General features: G+C 39.5%; 1 protein-coding gene across 1 annotated transcript; it reads left to right on the top strand.

Moving 5' to 3' along the window:
* Nucleotides 1-115: 115 nt before the first annotated feature.
* On the top strand, nt 116-20,865 carry cetn4 (centrin 4). Its single transcript, XM_052039467.1, has 5 exons — nt 116-249; nt 8,601-8,756; nt 12,719-12,847; nt 12,950-13,087; nt 19,950-20,865. Exons 1-5 carry the CDS (start codon nt 247-249, stop codon nt 20,037-20,039), a joined length of 516 nt encoding a protein of 171 aa, XP_051895427.1. The 5' UTR covers nt 116-246; the 3' UTR covers nt 20,040-20,865.
* Nucleotides 20,866-22,752: the final 1,887 nt, after the last annotated feature.

Raw genomic sequence — 22,752 nt, 5'->3', positions numbered from 1 at the left:
GCCCCAGTCTCGAAGGTTATTGGTTTGAGGAGTTGCGTCATCCCGGGGTTTAATGCCAGTCTTTCTTTCTGGATGGTCAGTTGAAGTGTCAGTTACATTGACGTCAGAGAGCCCGCCCTAACTGTTGACCACTGTCACGATTTGTCTGGGAAACTAAGTGAGAGTTTGTTTACGTTGGAGAAAAGCAGTTGGAGGATTGCAACGTTACCGCTCGTTTTAAACAGTTGATTTGTCCGGCTTTGAGCAATGGTAAGCCTGTTTTAAAAAATAATTTCTTTTAAGCATAGCTTATTTATTGAGCAAAACAGCATGCTTTCATTTTCTAGTTATTGCTTGTGATTTCCTCTTTAACTGGCGCCACTTCAATATTTCACATGCATAAATCAAATCTTATGTAAGGTGCCCACTGAGCGCCCCCACCCCACCAACCGACTCGGCCAAGGAGGATTTCTGACTCTAATAGTTGTTCTTCACCTTTCTCTCGCCTCCACCCATCACCCCCATCCTTGTTTTCGATGAGTAAAACTGTGTGTTGAAGATTTAACAAAAACTGCAGATGCAGGAAATCTAAAATAAAGATAGAAAATGCTGGAAGCAGCTCAAACGGCATCTGTGAAAAGAGAAACGTGGTTTACGTTCTGATGAAGGGCCTCGGACCCAAAATGTCAACTCTGTCTCTCTTTCTACAGATGCTGCCTGGCCTGCTGAGTGTTTCCAGCATTTGTTGTTTTTACGGAAGCTGTAGGTTATCCGGGGTGAATTGTGATGTGTTTGACAGACGAGTCTGCAACAGCTACAATTTGAAATTACGTTTCCTCACTGGACGCAGTTTAAGAGAAAGGGGGTTCTTTTACGTAATATGTAACTTTGTAGACTGTCGCAATGATAAACATTATTGCACTAATAAGGTTCAAGTAATATTTATGGGAAGAATTTGTTTAAAGTTGCCCATGTAAACTTTCAAAGAATGATAAAAACTAGTCTAATTATGTAAGCTGGATAGGAAGTCTTCTGAATTTGCAGTCACAAATTGAAAAAAATCAAGTAGATTCAAAGTCAAAATTTAGTAAATTGTAATACTTTAGACTGATTTATAATGCACAAGGAAATGAACACACTATCAGTTAAAATAGGAACATCCAGGATATTGAATTTCCTCATAATGTCCGGTTTCCTCATAATCAAATGGGGATAATTGGATGTATGGCAACATAGTAGTTAAATTACTGGGGCTAGGGAATGTAAATTCAAATAATTAAATAAATCTGGATATTTTAAAAAAAGGTAGCATCAGTATCAGTGACCATGAAACTACCAGATTATCTATCTATCTATCTATTTTACCTTATCTATCTATCTATAAATAAAAAAACAAACCTGGTTCATTAATTCCCTTTAGGGAAGAACAACCAGAACAAAAAACAAAACTGCTGGAGGAACTCAGTGGGTCAGCAGCATTTGTACAGGGAAATGGATAGTCACCGTTTCAGGTTGAGACCCTTCATCTGGACTGAAGTCTGCCGCTGTTACGTGGCCCATGTGTGACTCCAGATCCAGTAATGTGACTGATTATTAGTCCGTCCCTCAGTTCCAGACCAGTTAGGGATGACGAGTAAATGCCACTTCCTGAACAAATGAAAAAAAAAGGTTTTGTTAAATCAAACCTGATTTTTTGGCAAGTTAAAGCCATAACAACTCTGCAATGAGTCCCAGCTGTAACATTCTTCAATTAATTTTATTGTCATTGCACATAAAGTTTCTAGCTAAAGAAAAGTAGTGTTTTTATTCTTTTGTTGACACTGATACAAAAGTCTGCTGTATTATTGTTATTAAATATAATAATTTTACTGAATTAATAACTAAGAGAATGCAACAGTTGGAGAATGTAATTTTCAAAAGAAAATATTATGATCAAGAACAGTTCTTAAAGTAAAGAAGCCTTCCATCCCTACCAGGGCAGGCCTTTACTTTCCTCTTCACTGCTCTTGGGATGGACTAGTAAGCTGCTGAGTTGTATCAAACCATTGGAAAACAATATTTGAATCTAAACTTATGGATGCAACCCAGCCAAACAGTCAAGTTCATTTTGTTACCATGTCAGTACTAGTCTCAAGGATGGGAGAGCTATCCGACATTAACAACACGATAGCCAAGGAACTTTTCTTTCTTCTGATTATCTTCAGATACATGTTGTAAACCATAAAAGCATCATCTTCTTTGGAAGGATGTAGTTAATATTTCAACTATGACAGATGTCACTATTTAGCAAATCTGATCACCGTACATGTTTTGGGACTAAAAATAGGACTTTCAGTCCATGTGCCTGCTTCTACTGGAATCGTGATGATCTATAATTTAACCATTTGTCTGCCTTAATTCTATAACTTGTAACTTAACAAAATGTATTAGTCTCTGCAATGAAATTTTTAATGGATCTAGATGGAACAGGATTTTTGGAATAGTTCCTTGTTTCCACTATCCTTAATCTTTTTAGGAAGTACGAAATCTTGAAGCATAAGATTTGTGAACATTTTTTTTTCTGGCATTAGTTCTGAATGACCTAGATCTAATCTTAAATGCAACAAACACTTCATGCCACTTTACACAACAAAGTCAATGGATCTGCTTTACTGACTACAGTACTGAAGACTATTCCAGAACTACCTGGAGTCATCAATAGTGCTCTCAAGTAGAAGATACTCACCAGTATCTGTACTGATGCCAATACCGTGTGGCTTCATTAAAATTTTGGCTGAATATTGATAAAAGCTGAATTCCGGGCCTAACATAAGAGTGACTACCCTTGGTACTAAATAACAGTTAATTATGCTAGTTAGGTGGATTCAAAATTGGCTCAGAGGTAGAGGGTGGTGGTTAAGTGTTGTTTCTCAGAATGGAGGCTGGTGACTAGTGGTGTGCTACAGGGGTCGGTGTTGGGACCCTTGTTATTCGTTATTTATATCAATGATTTGGATGCGAATGCACAAGGCTTGATCTGTAAGTTTGCAGCTCATACAGAATTAGGAGGTGTTGTCGATAGTGAAGAAGGTTATCATAGATTATAGGGGGATCTTGATCAGTTAGGGAAGTGGGCTGAGGAGTGGCAAATGGATTTCAATACAGATAATTGTGAGGTGATGCAATTTTGAAGGTCTAACTAGTGTAGGACTTGTACTATGAATGGTAGGGCACTAGGGAGTGTAACGGAACAGAGGGACCGAGGAGTACAAGTGCATAGTTTATTGAAAGCAGCTTCACAGGTAGACAGGGTAGTGAAAAAGATGTTTAGCACACTGGCTTTCATCAGTCAGGGCCTTGAATATAGGAGTTGGGACATTATGTTGCAGTTGTACAAGTCGGTGAGGCTGCACTTGGAGTACTGTGTACAGTATTGGTCACCCTGTCGTTGGAAAGTGTGGTTAAACTGGAAAGAGTGCAGAAAAGATTTACGAGGATGTTGCCAGGACTAGAGGGCCTGAGTTATAGGGAGATGTTGGCCAGGCTAGGCCTTTATTCCTTGGAACATAGGAGAATGAGCGGTGACCTTATAGAAATGTTTAAAATTACAAGAGGCATAGACAAGGTGGATGGTAACAGTCTTTCCCCAGGTTAGGGGAGTCCAAAACTAAGGGCCATAGGTTTAGGGTGAGAGGGGAAAAATTTTCATGCAGAGGGTGGTGAGTAGATGGAATGAACTTCCAGCAGAAGTGGTTGAAGCAAGTACAGTAGTATATAAGAAGCAATTGGATAGAATGGAGGGCAGGACTTAGTGGGATATGGGCCGAACGCAGGATACTGGGATTAGCTGGGTGGACAACATGGTCAGCATGAACTGGTTGGGCTGAAGGGCCTGTGTCTATACTGTATTGCTCTATGACTCTATGCTGGGTAAGGTTAGATGTGGAATAATGATTACATGCTTTAGTAATTCTTCAGATAACAAAATAATTCATGCAGCGTGCAAGACGATGGGGACATTATTCAAGATTGCACATTCAAGGCAAGTAACATGTCACACAGATTTCAGGAGTGACAATCTGCTGGCTTTAAGCTGCCATGAGCAGGTTCTTGCCCTTATTACAGACATAGATCTTGGCATTCAGCAAACCTCAAGATTGGTAATGCACTCATTGATCATTCCACAACCTGCAGTGCTATTAACAAGCATGGTGTGATGCATTAACTGCCCAAAGTATTCCTCTGTTGCAAGCTGCTCCACTTTTCTTTATGTTTCTGGGCATCAGTGGACATGTCCAAGACAAAATTGAATCAATGTTTCATCCACTAATCTAAATTTTGATGCTTTTGAGCTTTGGTTACTAGATGCACTAATTTGTTAAGTGGTCTTCAGTAGCAATCCTTAGGCCTTTCATATTCAGAAGGACAAGGGTATAGATGCATCAGAACTCCATGACTTACAAGTTACAATGCCATTACATGGACTTGAATTGGCTTTCTTGTTTATGAGTTAAAAACCTGGAGATATCAACCTAACAGCGATATTGTGGGAGCATGATCACCAGTTGAACTGTGGAGCAGACCGATTGCTGAATAACTGGCTAACACGCAACTGGCAAAAGTGGTTCTTGTTATTTAGTTTCTATCCATTCATCACCTCCACTTTTTACCTGGTCAGGGATTTCATGAATTGTATGTATGGCATGGTTCTTCATTTAGGGCAAGGGTTTAAACTAAACATCATCAACTGAAACATTTCCTATTTTAAAACTTTCAGGAAATTTCCCTGTTGTGAGACAAAATAATTATTGCTGCCATTTCTTGAACTCCATCAGATGAATTAGCTAGTGAAATTAGCAATGTGGTAAACAGAGTATATAGACAGTAAATAGTGCAAATATAAAGCAACATTAAGTTCCTTTAGAAACTTAGAAGTTCCTTTCAATGAAGTTTGCACTATTTGTAATCAAAAAGCAAAAAATGCTGATGCTGGAAATCTGATATAAAAATAAGTAAAAGTAGGAGAAAGGTATAGAAACTATTTGAATTCAGGAGTTTTTGAAGTCTGGGATCTTTGATGCTGATCTTTGTTTTCCCTTTGTTCATTCCCTCTGTCTCCCTTCTCTTGAAAACATACTAACTTTTTTCCCAATTCTGATGAAAGATCGCCTTGAAACATTAACTCAGTTTCTCCACAGATGCTACCTGTCCTGATAATATCTTTCTGGTATTTTGTTTTCTTTTTGTTTTGTATGTTTGTGTATTAGCTATCATGGTAAATTGTTTGAAGTCAAAGTGCTAAGTTCCGACTGACGATGCCTCTCTTGGAGAGGATATTAGCCAATAATACAGTAGTTGATGAATCTATTCGGGATGGTAAACTGCAGTTATTAAGGGAGAATGGAGATACTAGGGCTATTTCAACTGGAGCAGGAAAGGTCAAGGGATGATTTAAGACAGATTTTAAAAATTATGAACAGTTTATATAGAATAAAGAGGGAAGGACTATATCCTTGTTGTCCTTGATTTTATACCATCATTGAGAACATAGAACTTTACAGCACAGTACAAGTCCTTCAGCCCATGATGTTGTGCCAACCTTTTAACCTACTCTAAGATCAATCTAACCATCCCCTCCCACATAGCCCTCCATTTTTCTTTCATCCATGTGCCTAACTAAGAGTCTCTTAAATGTCCCTAATGTATCTGCCTCTATTAGCACCCCTGGTAGTGCGTTTCACACACCCACCACTCTCTGTGTAAAAATAAACTTACCTCTGATATCCCCCCTGTATTTTCCTCCAGTCACCTTAAAATTACGCCCCCTCATGTTAGCCATTTCTGCCCTGGGAAAAAGTCTCTGGCTGTCCACTCAATCTATGCCTCTTATCATCTTGTACACCTCTGTCAGGTCGCCTCACATCGTCCTTCGCTCCAAAGAGAAAAGCCCTAGCTCGCTCAACCTATCCTCATAAGACATGCTCTCCAATCCAGGTAGTATCCTGGTAAATCTCCTCTGCATCCTTTCTAAAGCTTCCACATCCTTCCTATAGTGAGACGACCAGAACTGAACACAAGATTCTAAGTGTGGTCTAACCAGGGTTTTATAGAGCTGCAACATTACCTCGTTGTTCTTGAACTCAGTCCCCTGACTAATGAAGGTCAATGCACCTTCTTAACAACCCAATCGACTTGCGTGGCAACGTTGAGGGATCTATGGACTTGGACCCCAAGATCCCTCTGTTCCTCCACACTGCTAAGAATCCTGCCATTAACCCTGTATTCTGCTTTCAAATTCGACCTTCCAAAGTGAATCACTTCACACTTTCCTGGGTTGAACTCCATCTGCTACTTCTCAGCCCAGCTTGGCATTCTATCAACGCCCTGTTGTAACCCTCAACAACCTTCTACACTATCCACAACACCACCAACCTTCGTGTCATTGGCAATCTTACTAACCCACCCTTCCACTTCCTCATCCAAGTCATTTATAAAAATCACAAAGAGCAGGGGTCACAGAACAGATCCCTGCAGAACACCACTGGTCACCGATCCTCAGGCAGAATACACTCCATCTAGAACAACCTTCTGCCTTCTATGGGCAAGCCATTTCTGAATCCACACAGCCAGGTTTCGCTGGATCCCATGCCTCCTGACCTTCTGAGTGAACCTATCATGTGGAACCTTCTCAAACACCTTACTGAAGTCCATATACATCACATCTACTGCTCTACCCTCAATGTGTTTTGTCACATCCTCAAAGAATTCAGTCAGGCTCTTGAGGCGTGACCTGTCCCTCACAAAGCCATGTTGACTATCCCTAATCAGACTGTGCTTCTCCAAATGCTCATAAATCCTGTCCCTAAGAGTTCCAATAGTTTGCCCACCACTGAAGTAAGATTCACTAGTCTATAATTCCCAGGGTTATCCCTACTCCCTTTCTTGAACAAAGGAATAATATTTGCCACCCTCCAATCATCTGATACTGCTCCTGTGGATGCAAAGATCATTGCCAAGGGTTCAGAAATCTCTTCCCTCGCTTCCCATAGTATCCTGGGTTATATCCCATGTTTTTCCAAAAGTTCCAGCACATCCTCCTTCTTAACATCGACATGTTCTAGCTTATCAGCCTGTTTTACACTCCTCACAAACGTCAAGGTCTCTCTCACAGGTGAATACTGAAGCAAAGTATTCATTAAGGACCTCCCCTACCTCCTCCAACTCTAGGCACATTTCCTCCTCTATCCCTAATCAGTCCTAACTTCACTCTAGTCATCCTCTGGTTCTTCACATACGGGTAGAAAGCTTTGGGGTTTTCCTTAATCCTACTTGTCAAGGCCTTTTCATGCCCTCTTCTAGCTCTCATAAGTCCATTCTTAAGCTCCTTCCTGGCTACCTTGTAACTGATCCTTGCTTCCCAAACCTTAAGTAAGCTTCTTTCTTCCTCTTCACTAGATATTCCACATCTCTTGTCAACCGTGGTTCCTTCATCCAGACAGTCACCCAACTATCTGCCTGCTGCAACTTGGGTGTGGCTACCTCCATGTAGCTTTTATCTATCACCTCCTCATTCTCCCGTATGAGCCGAAGGTCATCCAGCTCCAGCTCCCTAACATGGTCTGTAAGGAGCTGCAGTTGGATGCACCTCCCACAGATGTAGCTATCAGGCAGACTTGAGGTCTCCCAGATCTCCCACATCTGGCAGGAAGAACACACCACTGACCCTGGATCAATTGTCAGTACTTTAGCTAGGCACTAACAGAGAGAGAGAGAGAGAGAGAGAGAGAAGGAAAGAAAGACGCATCTCTATATATGGCTCCCACCTCTCACACCAGAGAGTCCTGCTTCTCGCTCCAAGGCACGGCCCTCGCCTCCTGGGGGATAAAAGGGAACAAGGGAAGGTTACAAGAAATGTCTTTACAGAGTCATTGTTGAACCATAGAATGCTTTGTGGTGAGGAGTGTTTGAGGTACAAGTTAATTCATTTTAAATGAGAACTGGATACCCACTTGGAATTGAGAAAGGAGCAAAAAACAAATTGCTGGAGGAACTCAGGGGGCCAGGCAGCATTTGTAGAGGGAAACTGAAAGAGTAGAGGGGAGATAGCCAGTGTAAAGAGATGAGGGGAAGGGGTAGAGCAAGAGCTAGCAAGCAATAGGTGGATCCAGTTGAGGAGGGTGATAGGCAGATGGAGGAGGGAAGAGTGGAAATAGCTGGGAGGTGATGAGTGGAGGCTAGAGAGGGCTGCAGGTGATGGATCTGATAGGAAAGGAAGTTGGAACATGGAACCAAATAAAGGAGGTGGGGTGGGCAGATGGGAACAATGGGGGGAGTGGGGGAAGGGACCCAGTGGGAGGATAAAAGAGAAAAAACAAGTGATTAGTTTCGATTATTTGAGTAAAGAACCAATAGAGAGAAAATTAATGGAATAACCTTCTATACTGTATTGTAATTCTCTATGCTTCTATTAACAAACCTGATTAGAACTGTTTAGTGCATAAATATTGGAATTGAAATTGGTTTATTATTATCACATGTAGCGAGATGCATTGAAAAACTTGGTTCTGCAAGCTATCCATACAGATCATTTCAAAACATACCTAACCATTTAAAGTATGTATTAATCTTTTTTTTTTCTTTAGGCATCCAGCTTTAGGAAAAATAACATAGGATCTTCACAGCGCAAAAAATCTGGGCCAAAACCTGATCTTACAGAAGAACAAAAGCAAGAAATCAGAGAAGCTTTTGATTTGTTTGACACTGATGGCACAGGAACTATTGATGTAAAAGAAATCAAGGTGCTTTTAAGTAATACTAACACCAAATTTATGTTAAATTACATGCATTTTAGGTTTCAATTCTTAGTGGTATCATTAGAAGGTGCATTTGTAGTTTTTGGAAAATTTATTTCAATAGTAAAAAAAAGTTTGTTTATTATTGCGCCTAATTATACTTCAAAATGCACAGTACTAGATACATTTCTAGTAGGCAAAAGCTTTAGCTATTTTGTGATAAGATGCCATAAACAGCAAAAGATAATGTTCTGCTGTTTTTGGTTGTAGAAGTTGAAAAGTAGATTTTTAAAATGCACAACATGTCTACACTGCATGCATAATTTCTGGAGTTGTCTGTGAAAATGAGTGTTGTGCGGATGTGTGTTAACGTGGCATTAACCAATTTTGTTCAAGTTTCTGGAAGAGTGAACAGCATTTGTATGTAATGTATCAATCTTCTGGCAGCAATCTTTTTCGAGTTTCCAGCTTGCCAAAATGATATCAATAGTAATATAACTCCCAAAATTCATTTCTGATGAGGTTTTGCACAATTCAATCCTAATTCTGATTGTCACTGTTCACACTCAGAAGTACCAACTTCCAATCCTATAAAAGGTTCAAAGTAAACATTATTTAAGGGGCCAGATGCTTTCCTTCTTCAGTCACAGGCAGAGTGCTGCATGGCTCTCTGTAAAATAAACTTCAAGTAGACTGACTCAAAGTAGGATCCCAGTCACAAACCCTCAGTTGATTTTCAACATGTTCCCTCTAAAATAAGTGGCCAGAAAAGCTAAAAGAAATCCTTTAAAAAGAGAAATGATTTCATGCTCATCAAATGAGAAATTGGGGGGTAGGGGGGGTGCGCATGGAGGGGGGTAGGCATTTGACAAGAATTGGCACCAAAACCTTTGCTTCTCTTTCAACAGCACTTCATGCAGAAGCAGTGTTTCCACAGCCTACCCTTCTAAGATGGTCCTCACTCGTATTTGTAGCTATCAAAAACCTCAAGTACAAGCTTACAAGCTTATAGAAGTGTCTGTATTGCTCTCAAAGTCGGCGTCATCCTCACTCTCAACAACCTTGCCTCGGGATCCTTACAGACTGTTTTTGCTGATATTTGTCAGATTTGTCACTTTGCTGCTCACTGCTGAATTCAATACAATCTCTGCTGGCAAACCTTCCTTAGTGATGACACAAGAGCTGTCTTGCATTCCCAGCTAGAAGGAGCATTTGGGTGTATTGTAGACATTCGTAAGGGACATTCACGTCCTTACAGAGACTATCCTGTAAGTACTCTTTGTACATAGCACTGCCTCCTACATGCAGTGTTCTTCAGGATGGGGTGGGGTCAGATTCCTCTTTTGCTAACTGCCTTCCTCCCACCCCCCCCCCCCCAGTACAGAGTGGTGAAGAATGTGTTTGGCATGCTTGCCTTCATCAATCAGGGCATTGAGTGCAAGAGTTGGGACATCGTGTTACAGCTGTACAAGACGTTGGTGAGAGTGCCCTTGGAGTAATGTGTGCAGTTCTGGTCACCTAGCTATAGGAAGAATGTCCCTAAGCAGGAAAGGGTGCAGAAAAGATTCACAAAGATGTTACCAGGACTGGAAGGCTTGAATTACAAGGAGAGACTGGATAGGCTGTTTTTTATCCCCCTGGAACGTAGGAAGCTGAGGGGTGACCTTTATAAAGGAATGTAAACTTGTGAGTGATATAGATAAGGTCTTTTTTCCCAGGGTAGGGGAGTCTAAATCTAGAGAGCGTAGATTTAAGAATGAGAAAGATTTAAAGGGGACTGGAGGGGCAACCTTTTCACACAGAGGGGAGTGGGTATATGGAACAAGCTGCCAGAGGAAGTGGTGGAGGTGGGTACAATTACAATGTTTAAAAGACATTTAGACATGTACATAGAAAGGAAAGATTTTGAGGGATATGGGCCAAGTGCAGGCAAATAGGAAACTTGGTCAGCATGGACGAGTTGGGCCAAGGTGCTTGTTTCCATGTTGTAAAACTCTATGATTCTTTGATTCTATAGGATTCAGGCAGCAGAGTTTGCTTGATTTCAGGAATAGGGTGAGTAGATCAAATAAGGCTGAATAAGAGTGCATAAGAATAATCTAGGATCCTATTGGAATAATCTAGGTTTGACTAAGGATTGACAGAAAGTTACAGCAGGAGTTGAACAAACACATAGGTGAAGATGGGTGTGTTTTGGAAATGGAAATAGAGTTTTTGAAGTATGTTCCAAAGTTTATTTTGGAATTGATATGACACTAAAGTACTGAACAGTTTTACTCAGTTTAACTGGAGAAACAAAGGACTGCAGATGCTGAAATCTAGATGAGAAACACTATGATGCTGAAGTGAAGTGCACAGTTGAAGTGACTGACAACAGGGAGATGCAGATCATGGTTACTCAGTTTAAGATAGCTGTCATATTGATGTCTGGAATTGAAGTGGAATTTGTGATATCTACTAGAAACAAGGTTTAGTTTTTGCAAGGTTTAGCTGGAGGAAATTTCTACTCATTTAGCAAGAGATATCAGGAAAGCATCCTGAAAATTTAGGGAATGCAGAGAGTTCCATTGAGGTGGTTGTGAGGTAGAGCTGGGTGTCGTCAGTATACATGTGCAAAGTGATGTCATGTTTTCAGATGCTGCATCTTTCCTCCAACAAGCTTTCTGCTAGATTATAGCTCAACTACAGGAGTAATAGGAAACTGTTCTACCTATGGCATTTATATTCCAGAACTAAGTTCACCCCAAGGTCAGCAGTTGAGGAGTAGAACACAGAAAACTCTTGCATCTGCACATGTTCAGAGGCTGAGTTCCAACTTCTTGTCAACTCTTTTACTCATATGAGAGGATGGACTTTGCACAAAGGTCTTGGAAAAACTTGCCCCCACTGCACAACACTGTCCTCTGACGATAAATGTTCATGGCGATACCCTGGATATTGCCAATCACTTCCATATCTCTACCTCTCAGTGATGAAGTCGATGATGAAGTTCGCCATTATACAGCCTTTTTGTCAACTAAGGAAAAGGGTGTTTCAGATCTAGACTCCAAACTTTGCACAAAATTCATGGTCTGTCAGGCAGCGCTTAACTCTGCCCTCCTTTGCGCTCTGAGGCTTGGACAACCTAGAAACATACAGTCAATGCTGTCTTTGCAAAATACATTAAATCCTCTGGAAAAATGAGGGGGCCAACATCAGTGTCCCTTCCCAGACCAACATTAAAACCCTAATTATACGCAGACAACTCCATTGGGCAGGCCACATCATTTACGTGTTCAACGTCATACATCCAAAACGGACACTCTGTTCGGAGCTCTGTCTTGGAAGTGTTTACCAGGCAAACAAAGGATACGATTCAAGGATATTCTATAAACCTCCTTGGGGAAAAAAAATGTTACATTCCCACTTATTCATGGGTATACCTGGCCAATGATTGCTCAAAGTAAAAATGGAGTATTCAGGATGGAATTAAAAATGTCAAGTCCATGCGTTGGGAATACACAGACCAGTTTCAAAGAGGGAAGGAGCAGACCAACTTAAAAACAACTCCCACATCCATCCAATCAAGTAGCTCCTGTCCCATCTGTAGAAGAGTGACATTGGTCATATCCATCATCCCAGAAATCATAGAACCAAAGTGGAAGGAAGCCACTCCTTGATCCTGAGGGATTGCCTAGGAAAAGAGGAAAAGAAAAGTGCTATCCTGGGTGTTTCCTGGTCTACAAAAAAAAACTGAGGATACCAGATTTACAGAACTACTCATACAGCAAGATTCTAATTTTAGCATAGTTGATATCAATCCAATTTTCTTTATAAATAGAGAAGTGTGGAATGCAAATGCACCAATTATTATTTTAAAACTAAGCTTCCTTTTGGTATTATCTTAGCCTAGTTAATTTGGACCAGCATAATTGGTGAATTGTATTCATAATAATAAGGCTAATCAAAATTATATGTTAACTTTTTAGGTTGCCATGCGTGCTTTAGGGTTTGAACCTAAAAAAGAAGAAATAAGAAAGATGATTTCGGACATTGACAAAGAAGGATCTGGTAGCATCGATTTCAATGACTTTCTAGCAATGATGACTCAGAAAATGGTGAGATGCTATCCAAACCTGTGTAAGATTAAGAATTGTCTTTGTGATATTAATGGCAATGAAAGCTCTAGTAATAATCCCAGTTTATTAATTTTATCTCAGAGTGAGAAAGACTCCAAAGAAGAAATTTTGAAAGCTTTTCGGTTGTTTGATGATGATGGTACAGGAAAGATATCATTCAAAAATCTGAAGAGGGTTGCTAAAGAATTGGGTGAAAATCTGACTGATGAAGAATTGCAGGTGATTATTTTTCCTTATTGTACTTCCTTTATTCAAGGACTTATCTTTGTCACTTCCTAATTCCCATCTATGTGCTGCCTATGAGTGATTTCATCCAAAAGCAGCTTTCCTACTCATCTTAAACTTGAGAAAAAAAAGTGTTCTACCTGCATCCTAACTTTCATTATCTAATTGATGTGACCTAAATTAACATCACTTGAACAATGTCTTGATTTTAAAATTCTCAGCCTTGTTTTCAAATCCTTCTTCCACTTCATCCTTTCTTATTACTCTCACCACTACTCAATCTACCACCCTTCAAGGTATTCAAGACTTTCCCAATTTGGGCTTTTGAGTGTGTCAAAGTTGAATTGAAAATTGTATTTTTATTTTATATTTTAAATATGGTGACTTCACCCTGCTGTTGTTTTCCTTGATGGTAAAGGTCACAGGTTTGGGGAGGTGCTGTTCAAGTAGCCTAGGCAAGTAAATGCAGTGCATTTTAGTATATTCACTGTAATCATCATGCCATGATGATGGAGGGAATGTATGTTTAGAGTGGTGGATGGTTGCCAGTCAACAAGACTGATCTGTCCTGAATAGGGTCAAGCTTCTTGGGCATTTTTGGAGCTGCAGCCATCAAGGTGGGTGGAGAATATTCTATCATGATCCATAATTCTAAAGTTAAAATAATTGAAATTAGGAGCAGGTGGGAGGCCATATAGCCCCTCAAGCCCATGTTGCCAGTTGATAAGATCAGTGGCTGATCTGATTTATGTTCTCAATTTTTCCTCTCTGCACCCTTCATCCTTGATTTCACAATTGTCACTGTATAGCATCTCTTTTATGCCAATGTTTTCTTAGATTTTTGTACTTTTTGTAATGCTCTCTGTCTTGCATTCTTTCGTCATCCTCTCTTCTCAGAATTTGTTTCTCTGCTTTCTACCTTGGCTTCCTAATTTGCTGTTCTCAATTTCTGTTTATCGCTCTTAATCCTTTTTCCACTTGTGTCAACAATTCTCTCACTTTCCATTTTCCCTTTCTATCCTTAATTTTAATTTTCCTTTCTCCTCCTTTCAATCTTTCTTTCATTTCCTTTTACTCTTTTCTTCTTTTGTATGAAACATTGATTCTTTTTTTTAGGTGATAATTTTCATTTTGTGGTTTAAAATCAGTAAAACTGCTAACACTAGAAATCTGAGATAGAAATAAAAATGCTGGAAACACTCAGCAGATGAAACTGCATCTGTGGAAAGAGAAACAGTTGTGTTTCAGGTTGAAGACCCTTTTGTCAGAGTAGGGAAACTGAGAAAACAAGTTAATTTTAAGTTTCAGGGAGGGTTGAGGAGAGATGATAGGGTGAGGCTGGAGCTTCTTGGGTGATTTCAATGTTCACACAACTGTGTGATTTAATAGATTAAGGAGGACAGATAGAAAGAGGGATAACAAAAGGACATGTTAAAATTACAAAGTGCAGGTCAGAACTGTTGCTGAACCTGAAACCAAAAGAAGAGAGTGGGAAATGCCCAGCAATGTATATGGAGAGAAAAATTATAAGTTAATATTACAGATAGATAACCTTGCAGCAGAACTGTTAAATTCAACATTGAGTCCTGAAGTCTGCATGGTGCTCAGGCAGAAATGGAGGTACTGTTCCTCAAACTTACATTGGTTCTTGTTGGAACAGTACAAGAGACTTCAGACAATGCAGGAGGCAACTGCAAGAGATCCAATACCTGCTCTTTTACCTTGTCCCTTTTCACCATGCAGGGAGCCAAACAGAACTTCTGAATGAAGCAGTGATTCACTTGCACTTCCAATCTAGTGTATTGTAATTGGCGCTTAGAATGTGGTCTCCTCCACATTGGCAAAACCAGAGGCAGTTTGAGTGATTGCTTTGGAAAGCACTTGCATTCAGTCTTCGGGGGGAAATTCCTGTTGGCCTGTCACTTTATTTTCTCCATTCCATTCCCACTCTGAACTATGTATCAGTGTCCTCGCATGCTGTTTTAACACATCCTGACATAATCTTGACAATAGCACATTATTCTGTGCCTACTTTTCCACAGTTTTTGGTACTCTATATCAAATTTAATGAATTCAGGTAACTTGCTTTTTTGGTTTGTATTGTAACTGGCTGATTTTGCTGCAAAGTTGTCCATTTGCAATGTTAACTCTGTACACAGACACTGCCTGATCTGCAGGGCATTTCTAGCATTCTTCTTTTGGTTTCAAATTCAGCACCTGTCTTGGCCTTCAGTCCTTTGTCTGTTTTCTCCTTCTCTCTCACTGCCCTAATTAATCTGTTAACTAAACAACTCTGTAAATATTGGACTCAATTGGGAAACCATGGCCTAAGGTCATCAGAGATATTTGTCCTATCCGTTACCCCCCCACCTTCTCTGTAACTTAAATTAACTTGTTTTTCTCAATTTCCCAGTTCTGATGATGGGTCTTTGACCTGAACTTTAAGTCTTTTCTCCTTCCATCGATGCTGCCTTACCTGCCAAGTATTTCCAGTATTTTCTGTTTTTATTTCCCATTGTCGTTCTCTCACAATGTTTCTCTTTTGACACTTCTTTTTTCCCTCCGTTTCTCTCCTGTCTTTCTTTATTTCACTTTTTCTTTGTGCTGCTTGGTTCTTTTTTCAATCATGATTGGCTTACAGAATATAATCAATGAATTCTTTGGATGGCTTCCACTTCATTTGAACAAGGCCTGCTGCTCCTACCATTGCATTAGGTGGCGATATTTACTTTCTTAAACTCCGTTTCACTTCCAACCACTCCTCACCCTCACCCCCCCACCCCCCAACCAAACTCTCCACTCCACACCCCAATTCCCCAACCATTTGTTGTAGCTAGCAACCAATAAGCTAAAGTTCACTACTTGGGGAATTGTGGTTGACAAACCACATCCTGTCATTTCACGTACAATGCACCAACTTGCAATGCCATATCTGCACATTGGCCTTGTGTTTTATAATCATTGTTTCTAATTGTTGTTTTCATAGAAATGGAGAATAATACAGTAAGGAGAAAGGTCATTAGCCACATGGAATCTACACCAGCTTTTATAAAGAGCAATCCAGTTAATTCCACACTTAGCTCTTTTTTTCTGTTTTCTGCCAATATTTTCCTCTGCTGCATAGTCTCCAAAACTTTGCATCTTTTTTCTCTAAAATATAGTGCCCAAAATTTGACTGAGTACTCTAGCCGGGGATCATCTTTGCCTGCAAAAAGTGGAATGAATTTCAGAGGCAGGATACAACATGTTGACACTGCTGTATAGTACATATGGCACTACCAAAGAGGAGGGAGGCAAGGTTGAATTTCTAGGCCCTAGTATTCAATATTTTTAGCTTTTATCTTCTATACCTTTTATAAACTCCAGGATCCCACGTCCTTTCTTAAGCTGCTTTGTTAATCTATCTTGCTACATTCAAAGATTTGTGCACAGAGTCATAAGTCCTTCTCTTCCTGCAGCTTGGTTTCTATTTGCTTGGAATTTGGCATGTGTGAAGGGTTCTTTGAACAAGCAGCTTGCAGTAGTGGAAGTGAGTTACTGAGGGAAATAAGTGAATCACTGTCGTCAGGATGAAAGCTGTCAGCAATGCAGGTATCTCCAAAGAACAATGAACTGACAAATTAGTTTTCAGCTCTGAAATCTTGTAGCAGTACAAGCAGAAGTATGCCAATCATAAAAGAAAGACTTGCATTTCTACAGCACCTTCATGACCTGGATGAAAATATACTTGTGCTTGGCATTCTATCTGTTGAAATATTCTTGTCAAATTTGGCAGGCATGATCATTTCATTATCCTCATGGGGATGAAATAATTTTGCAGTACCACACAGTAAGTGGGATAGATTCTGTTTTTGATAAAGAAGAGCACGTCAGAAGCAGCAGTTATGTATAAAGATGTGCAAAGATAAGTACAGTAGTGCTGTAGAAGAGAAGTGGCACACTATAAGCAGGGCTAAATGGATCCATAACTGATATCAGGTTAAAGCTTTGTACATTCTGAAATAAATGTAATGGACAATTAATAGGCGGACGAGCTTGATGTACACTTCCATTCTTGACGGTGGAGTGAGAAGACAAGGCTGAAATATTTCCCCCCTTTTCAGTCTGAAGTGCAAAGTGGGTGGTACAAGTCTGTCTCTTCCTGATGTCTGCGCCAATACAGGATTCAACCAATTTGTTTCACTCCATGAGATGTATATGCAAAGTGCTGTATATACAGCACTGTATATGCAAAGGTCATGGTACTAAAAAACATCCCATCTATAGGACCACAACTCTAGGTGAGCTATTTTAGTACAGTCACAACACTGGCATCCACCTGAGAAAGTTGCTAGTCATGTTATGTCAACAAAAAGCCAAGCAAATTAAATATGCCTAATTGCTGTCCATTAGTGTACTTGCAATTAAAATGATGGAAGATGTTGTGACAGTGCTGTCAAGTGGCATTCACTCTCCAATAATGTGCTTATTTCTGATGAATTTGCGTTCAGCCTGAATAAATTGGCTACCTATTTCATTACCTTGATCTAAACATGGACAAAAAGCTGAATTATATAGTTGAGAGTAACTGCCCCTGACGACAGTGGGGGAATCAGGTAGTGAGCTGTGGTGTGGGCATGTGGGAGTGGGGGTTTTGGGGAAACCCCCATTGATTGGAGTCATACTTAGCACGAAGAAAGATGAAAAGATGGTTGTGTTTGCTACAAGCCAGTTATCTCATCTCTAGGAGTTTCTCAGGATAGAGGCTGAGGCCTTTCCATTGCCTCATTAGTGATCCTTCTTCTATCATAAGGTTAGAACTAGGGAAATTTGCTGTTGGTTGCTGCATTCAGTTCCATTCATAATTTCATACTTCTTGTTGGTACTACCGTAATTTTTCGGAGCTGGATAGTAATGTGTCAGTTTAACGTTTTTTGGATAAATGTGCATTGCTGCCAGCTTTTATGACTTTTGACAGTAATTTGCTTATTTCCCTCCAGTAACTCTTCCACTACTAGATGTGTGTTCCAAGAACCCTTTAGTCTCATGCATGATAAATTCCAAGTAAACACAACCAGACTGCAGAAAGAAGTGTACAAACTTTTGAAGGTGGCAAGATAGATTAACAAAGCAGTTAAGAAAGGATATGAGGTGCTGGAAAATAAAAATAGAAAATAAAAGCTAAGAATATTTAAACACTAAAGCTTAGAAAGTCAACACCATCAGTAATGCCATTTCTGCTATATGGTAGTGTCAAATGTTGTAACTTGCCTCTGAAAGTCATTCCATTATTCATAATGATATATTTCCTATGTAGGTTTGGATCGATAAGTAGCAAGTATCATTTGCCAGGGACTATTTATCTTCAACAAGTGTCAAAGAGTCATACGGCTTGAATCTGCATGTCTCTGGGATGTGGGAGAACAGCGGAGCACCTTGAGGAAATGGGGAGAACATGCTAACTCCTCACAGACAATACCCAAAGTCAGAATTGAACTCGGGTTTCTGGCATTGTGAGGTAGCGGCTCCGCTGGTTGCGTCACTATGCCACTCCACCTCCTCTTGACATTCTTCATTTCATCCAAAGCCGTTAATATTCTTAATGTCATTGTGGACTAAAGACTTTTACAAATCTCTGGCTAAATAAATTGCACATGCTAAACTTGTATTATGAAAGCATATGCACCTCTACTTGTGAAGTTTGATTTCAACGGCTTCAGTAGAACAGAATTTCCAAAGCAGATTATACTATAGGATACTATATTGTGTGCTTAAGGGCTAGCTATCAAGGATGAATTTCTGACCTCAGGTATCCTTTGTTAAAATGCTTGCCTCCTGGCTCTCTAAACACTTTCCGAATACTCTTCCCACCTTCCTTCAACTCGTCCTCTGAAATAAATTGGAGTTTGATAAAATAGTGAACAAACATTAATTAAATTTGATGTAACAATTGATAAGCATGGACATGAAAGTAAATGTACATTACTGGATAGAAGCCAATCTTACTAAGAGCAAAGAGAACTAATTCAGGTGAATTGGAAAGGAAGATTGGATTATACATGTACAATTCAGACAGGAATTGATTCCTGTCAGACATAGATGAGTTGCAGTATAAAAGTGGATCTTCTTGTACATGCATAGAAATGTGAATGAAGAAAAAGAGGCATGTGACAAATTTAAGACTAATAAAACAAAAGATAAAATCAAAGTGAATGAAGTATTTGGAAGTATTATTATATTTAACGAGGTGAACCATTCCATGTCTTTAAAAAAGGTGGGTACACAGTATTTGTTAAAGGCTTTGGGCAAATAGATACATAGATAAATATTGTTACTTTCAATTTACTTTTCTTTTTCTGTTTCACTTTGCTCTCTCTGTCCAATCAAAGCCTATTTCCCTTTCTTTACTTGACTCCAGTTAATGCATTTTAATTCACCTTTTTGACCCTGTGTTTCTTTAATCTTCAAATCTCATTGGTTAAGAAAATATATTATTCATCCCATTATTCACCTGGTCTCCAGATGTCTCATTGCATTTGTCATGTGTTATGTAAGCCCGTGCTTCCAGCAAACGATAGCACAAAAATATTGAGTTTAAAGGTACAGAAAAATCGATTAGTTAAAGGCAAATGCTGTGAAGTCAGCTGCCCCAAGAATATCTGGTCTAGTATAAGCAAAGCCACTGGCAGTCGTGAGTGTGTGTGTGTGTGAGCATATGCATGCATATACGTGTGTTTTATGTGTGTTTGTGTGCAGATACATATGTACTATTCTGTCAGTTTTTAATATATTCCCCAATTAGATTTAGATTTTTGACCATATTGCATGAAGTACTGTTCCAAATAGTGTTTAAAAGTTTTTTTTCATTCATAAACAGGAAATGATAGATGAAGCTGACCGTGATGGTGATGGTGAGATAAATGAACAGGAATTTTTGCGGATTATGAAAAAGACAAGCCTCTATTAATTTCTATGATATTGTCCTACTGTCCTTAAGTAGTACTAGTTTTGACTTGTTTTTATTTAAGTAATAAAGAAAGAAGAAGAGCCATTGAGGTTTGATATATTTGATATATTTGTGCTCAGTATCATTTATTTAATGTAAACCCCAAAAATATAAATTCCAAGCAATATGATTCTTCACTTATATCAATAGTTTATTCTTGAACCCCTTCCATAGAAATATATTTGTTTTCATACTTGAACACTCTGCTTTCCTTAGGAGATATGTAATTCTGTTTTTTCAGTATTTTAACCAAATTCTGAAGTAGCAGTTATAACTTTACAGTTACATTCCCAATTATTGCATTCAATTTCTATTTATAGAGCATGTGCCTTGAGATGCTATGAAAGAATGGTTCCATTAAAAATGGTGAATAAAAATAACATTTATTGCAATACAGTAGTAAAGTATTTGAGCTAAAACAATGTGTATCATATCCAGTTAAAACTGATGCCTTTAAGACAAGTTAACATTTGTAAATATTTGAAATCACTTGTTTTCCAGTGGTATGTTCATTCCTGTTTCTACTTAAATTGTTATTACTCTCTGTGAGTTGGGTCCAATTTTTCTTTAATAAATCAACTATATGTCCCATAGTCGGTATTTTCTCTAAAATTACTGGGCAATTTTGGAGTAAATTTAGTATGGAAGCATTTTTCAACAATTTTTTTTAGTTTTAACTTTTGAATATTGAGGAGTAATAAACTTCTATTGGAGCCATTTTTGGGGGGGAAACGGGCATCAATGTCACATTTCTTCTTGCGCTTATTAATAAAATGATATGTTCATAGCATCAGTTAAGACTTCAAAGGATTTTTTTTAGATACATTGGAGTGGTCTTGTTTGCTTATATAAAACAAAATGAATAAGATGAAATTCAGCTTTTTTCACAGGCAAACTAAAGTTGCTGCAAAATGGAAAAGCATAACATTCCAGGCATCCATACCTAAAAATCATACTGCGTAGCATTAGAGTACCTCAGCATCAATCCTGCTAGCTGTTATTTCCAGGGGGGAAAAAGTGCCAATCACAAAATTTGACCAGCACTTCCAAGTGTGATCGTTACTAAATACAACATTTTCCCAGTGTCAGGCATGCACCGAATGTTGTCAACTGCAAAACCTGTTTCAAGTCTCCCTGATGTAAAATTGGAGCTCACAGGTCCAAAATAAATTGGTAAATTGGTTTATTATTGTCGCATGTACCAAGGTACAATGAAAAATTTTGTTTAGTATACCATCCATACAGATCATTTCATCACATCATTTCATCAGTACATTGTGGTAGTAACAAGGGAAAAGCAATAACAGAATGCAGAATGAAGTGTTACAGTTACAGAGGAAGTGCAGTGCAGGCAGACAAGGTACAAGGTCATGACGAGGTAGATTTTGAGGTCAAGAGTCCAGCTTATTGTACAAGGGAATCATTCAAGTCTTATAACTGTGGGACATAAGCTGTCCTTGAGCTTTTGTATCTTCTGCCCAATGGGAGGGATGAGAAGAGAGAATGTCCGGTGTGGATGGGATCTTTGATTAGGATGGCTGCTTTACCAAGGCAGCAGGAAGTATAGGCAGAGTCCATGGAAGGGAGGCTGGTTTTTGTGATGTGCTGAGCTGTGTCCACAACTCTGCAGCTTATTGCGGTCTTGGGCAGAACTGTTGCCATACCAAGCCATGACGCATCCGGAAAGGATGCTTTCTATGGTGCTTCGATAAAAATTGGTGAGGGTCAAAGAGGACATGCCAAATTTCTTTAGTCTCCTGAGGAAGTAGAGGCGCTGGAGCGCTTTCTCCGCCATGGCGTCTGCATGGTTGGATCAGGACAGGCTATTGGTGATGTTCACTCCCAGGAACTTAAAGTTCTCAACCCCCTTGAGCTCAACACTGTTGATGTAAACAGGAGCATGTGCACTGTCCCCCCCCCCTTTCTGAAATCAATGACAAGCTCTTTTGTTTTGCTGACATTGAGGGAAATGTTGTTGTCATTGACACCATGCCACTATGCTCTCTATCTCTTTCCTATACCCCGATTCATTGTTATTTGAGATTCGGCCCACTATGGTGGTGTCATCAGCAAACTTGCAGATGAATTTCAAGCAGAATCTGGCCACGCAGTCATGAGTATATAGGGAGTAGAGTAGGGGGCTGAGGATGCAGCCTTGTGGGGCACCAGTGTTGAGGATAATCATGGCAGAGGTGTTGCTGCTTATCCTTTCTGATTGTGGTCTCTTGGTCAGGAAGTCATGACCCTGTTGCAAAATGAGTCCCAGGTCTCAGAGTTTGGAGATGAGTTTGCGTGGAATTACAGTTCTGAATGTGGAACTATAGTCAATAAATAGTAGTCTAACATATGTGTCTTTATAATCCAGATGCTCCAGAGATGAGTGTAGGCCCAGGGAAATGGCACCCGCCAAGGACCTGTTCCGGCAGTAGACGAATTGTAGTGGGTTGAGGTTGATATGTGCCATGACCAGCCTCTCAAAGCACTTCACGTCTAGTAAGTGACTGCCATTTGGTAGTCACTCAAATAAACACAAAGCACAATACTTAGATGCCATTTGAATGGCCACTTAGGTCACAACAGAACACTTAATGTGATAACTCCAGAACTCACTGGAGATTGTTCACACATCCCAAGGTCCACAGATTGAGCTCAAACAAGCAAAGAATGCACTTTG

The sequence above is a fragment of the Pristis pectinata genome, chromosome 2, assembly GCF_009764475.1.
Source record: "Pristis pectinata isolate sPriPec2 chromosome 2, sPriPec2.1.pri, whole genome shotgun sequence".
In the NCBI taxonomy this organism is placed as follows: domain Eukaryota; kingdom Metazoa; phylum Chordata; class Chondrichthyes; order Rhinopristiformes; family Pristidae; genus Pristis; species Pristis pectinata.
Note: the sequence above shows the minus strand (reverse complement) of the source record. Positions and strands in the feature narration are given on the sequence as shown.

Bases quoted from the DNA above. Each gene is read 5' to 3' on its own strand.
- cetn4 (XM_052039467.1), top strand. The intron at 8,757-12,718 runs GTGCTTTTAAGT...TTAACTTTTTAG, and splicing joins TTGATGTAAAAGAAATCAAG to GTTGCCATGCGTGCTTTAGG. The intron at 12,848-12,949 runs GTGAGATGCTAT...ATTTTATCTCAG, and splicing joins CAATGATGACTCAGAAAATG to AGTGAGAAAGACTCCAAAGA.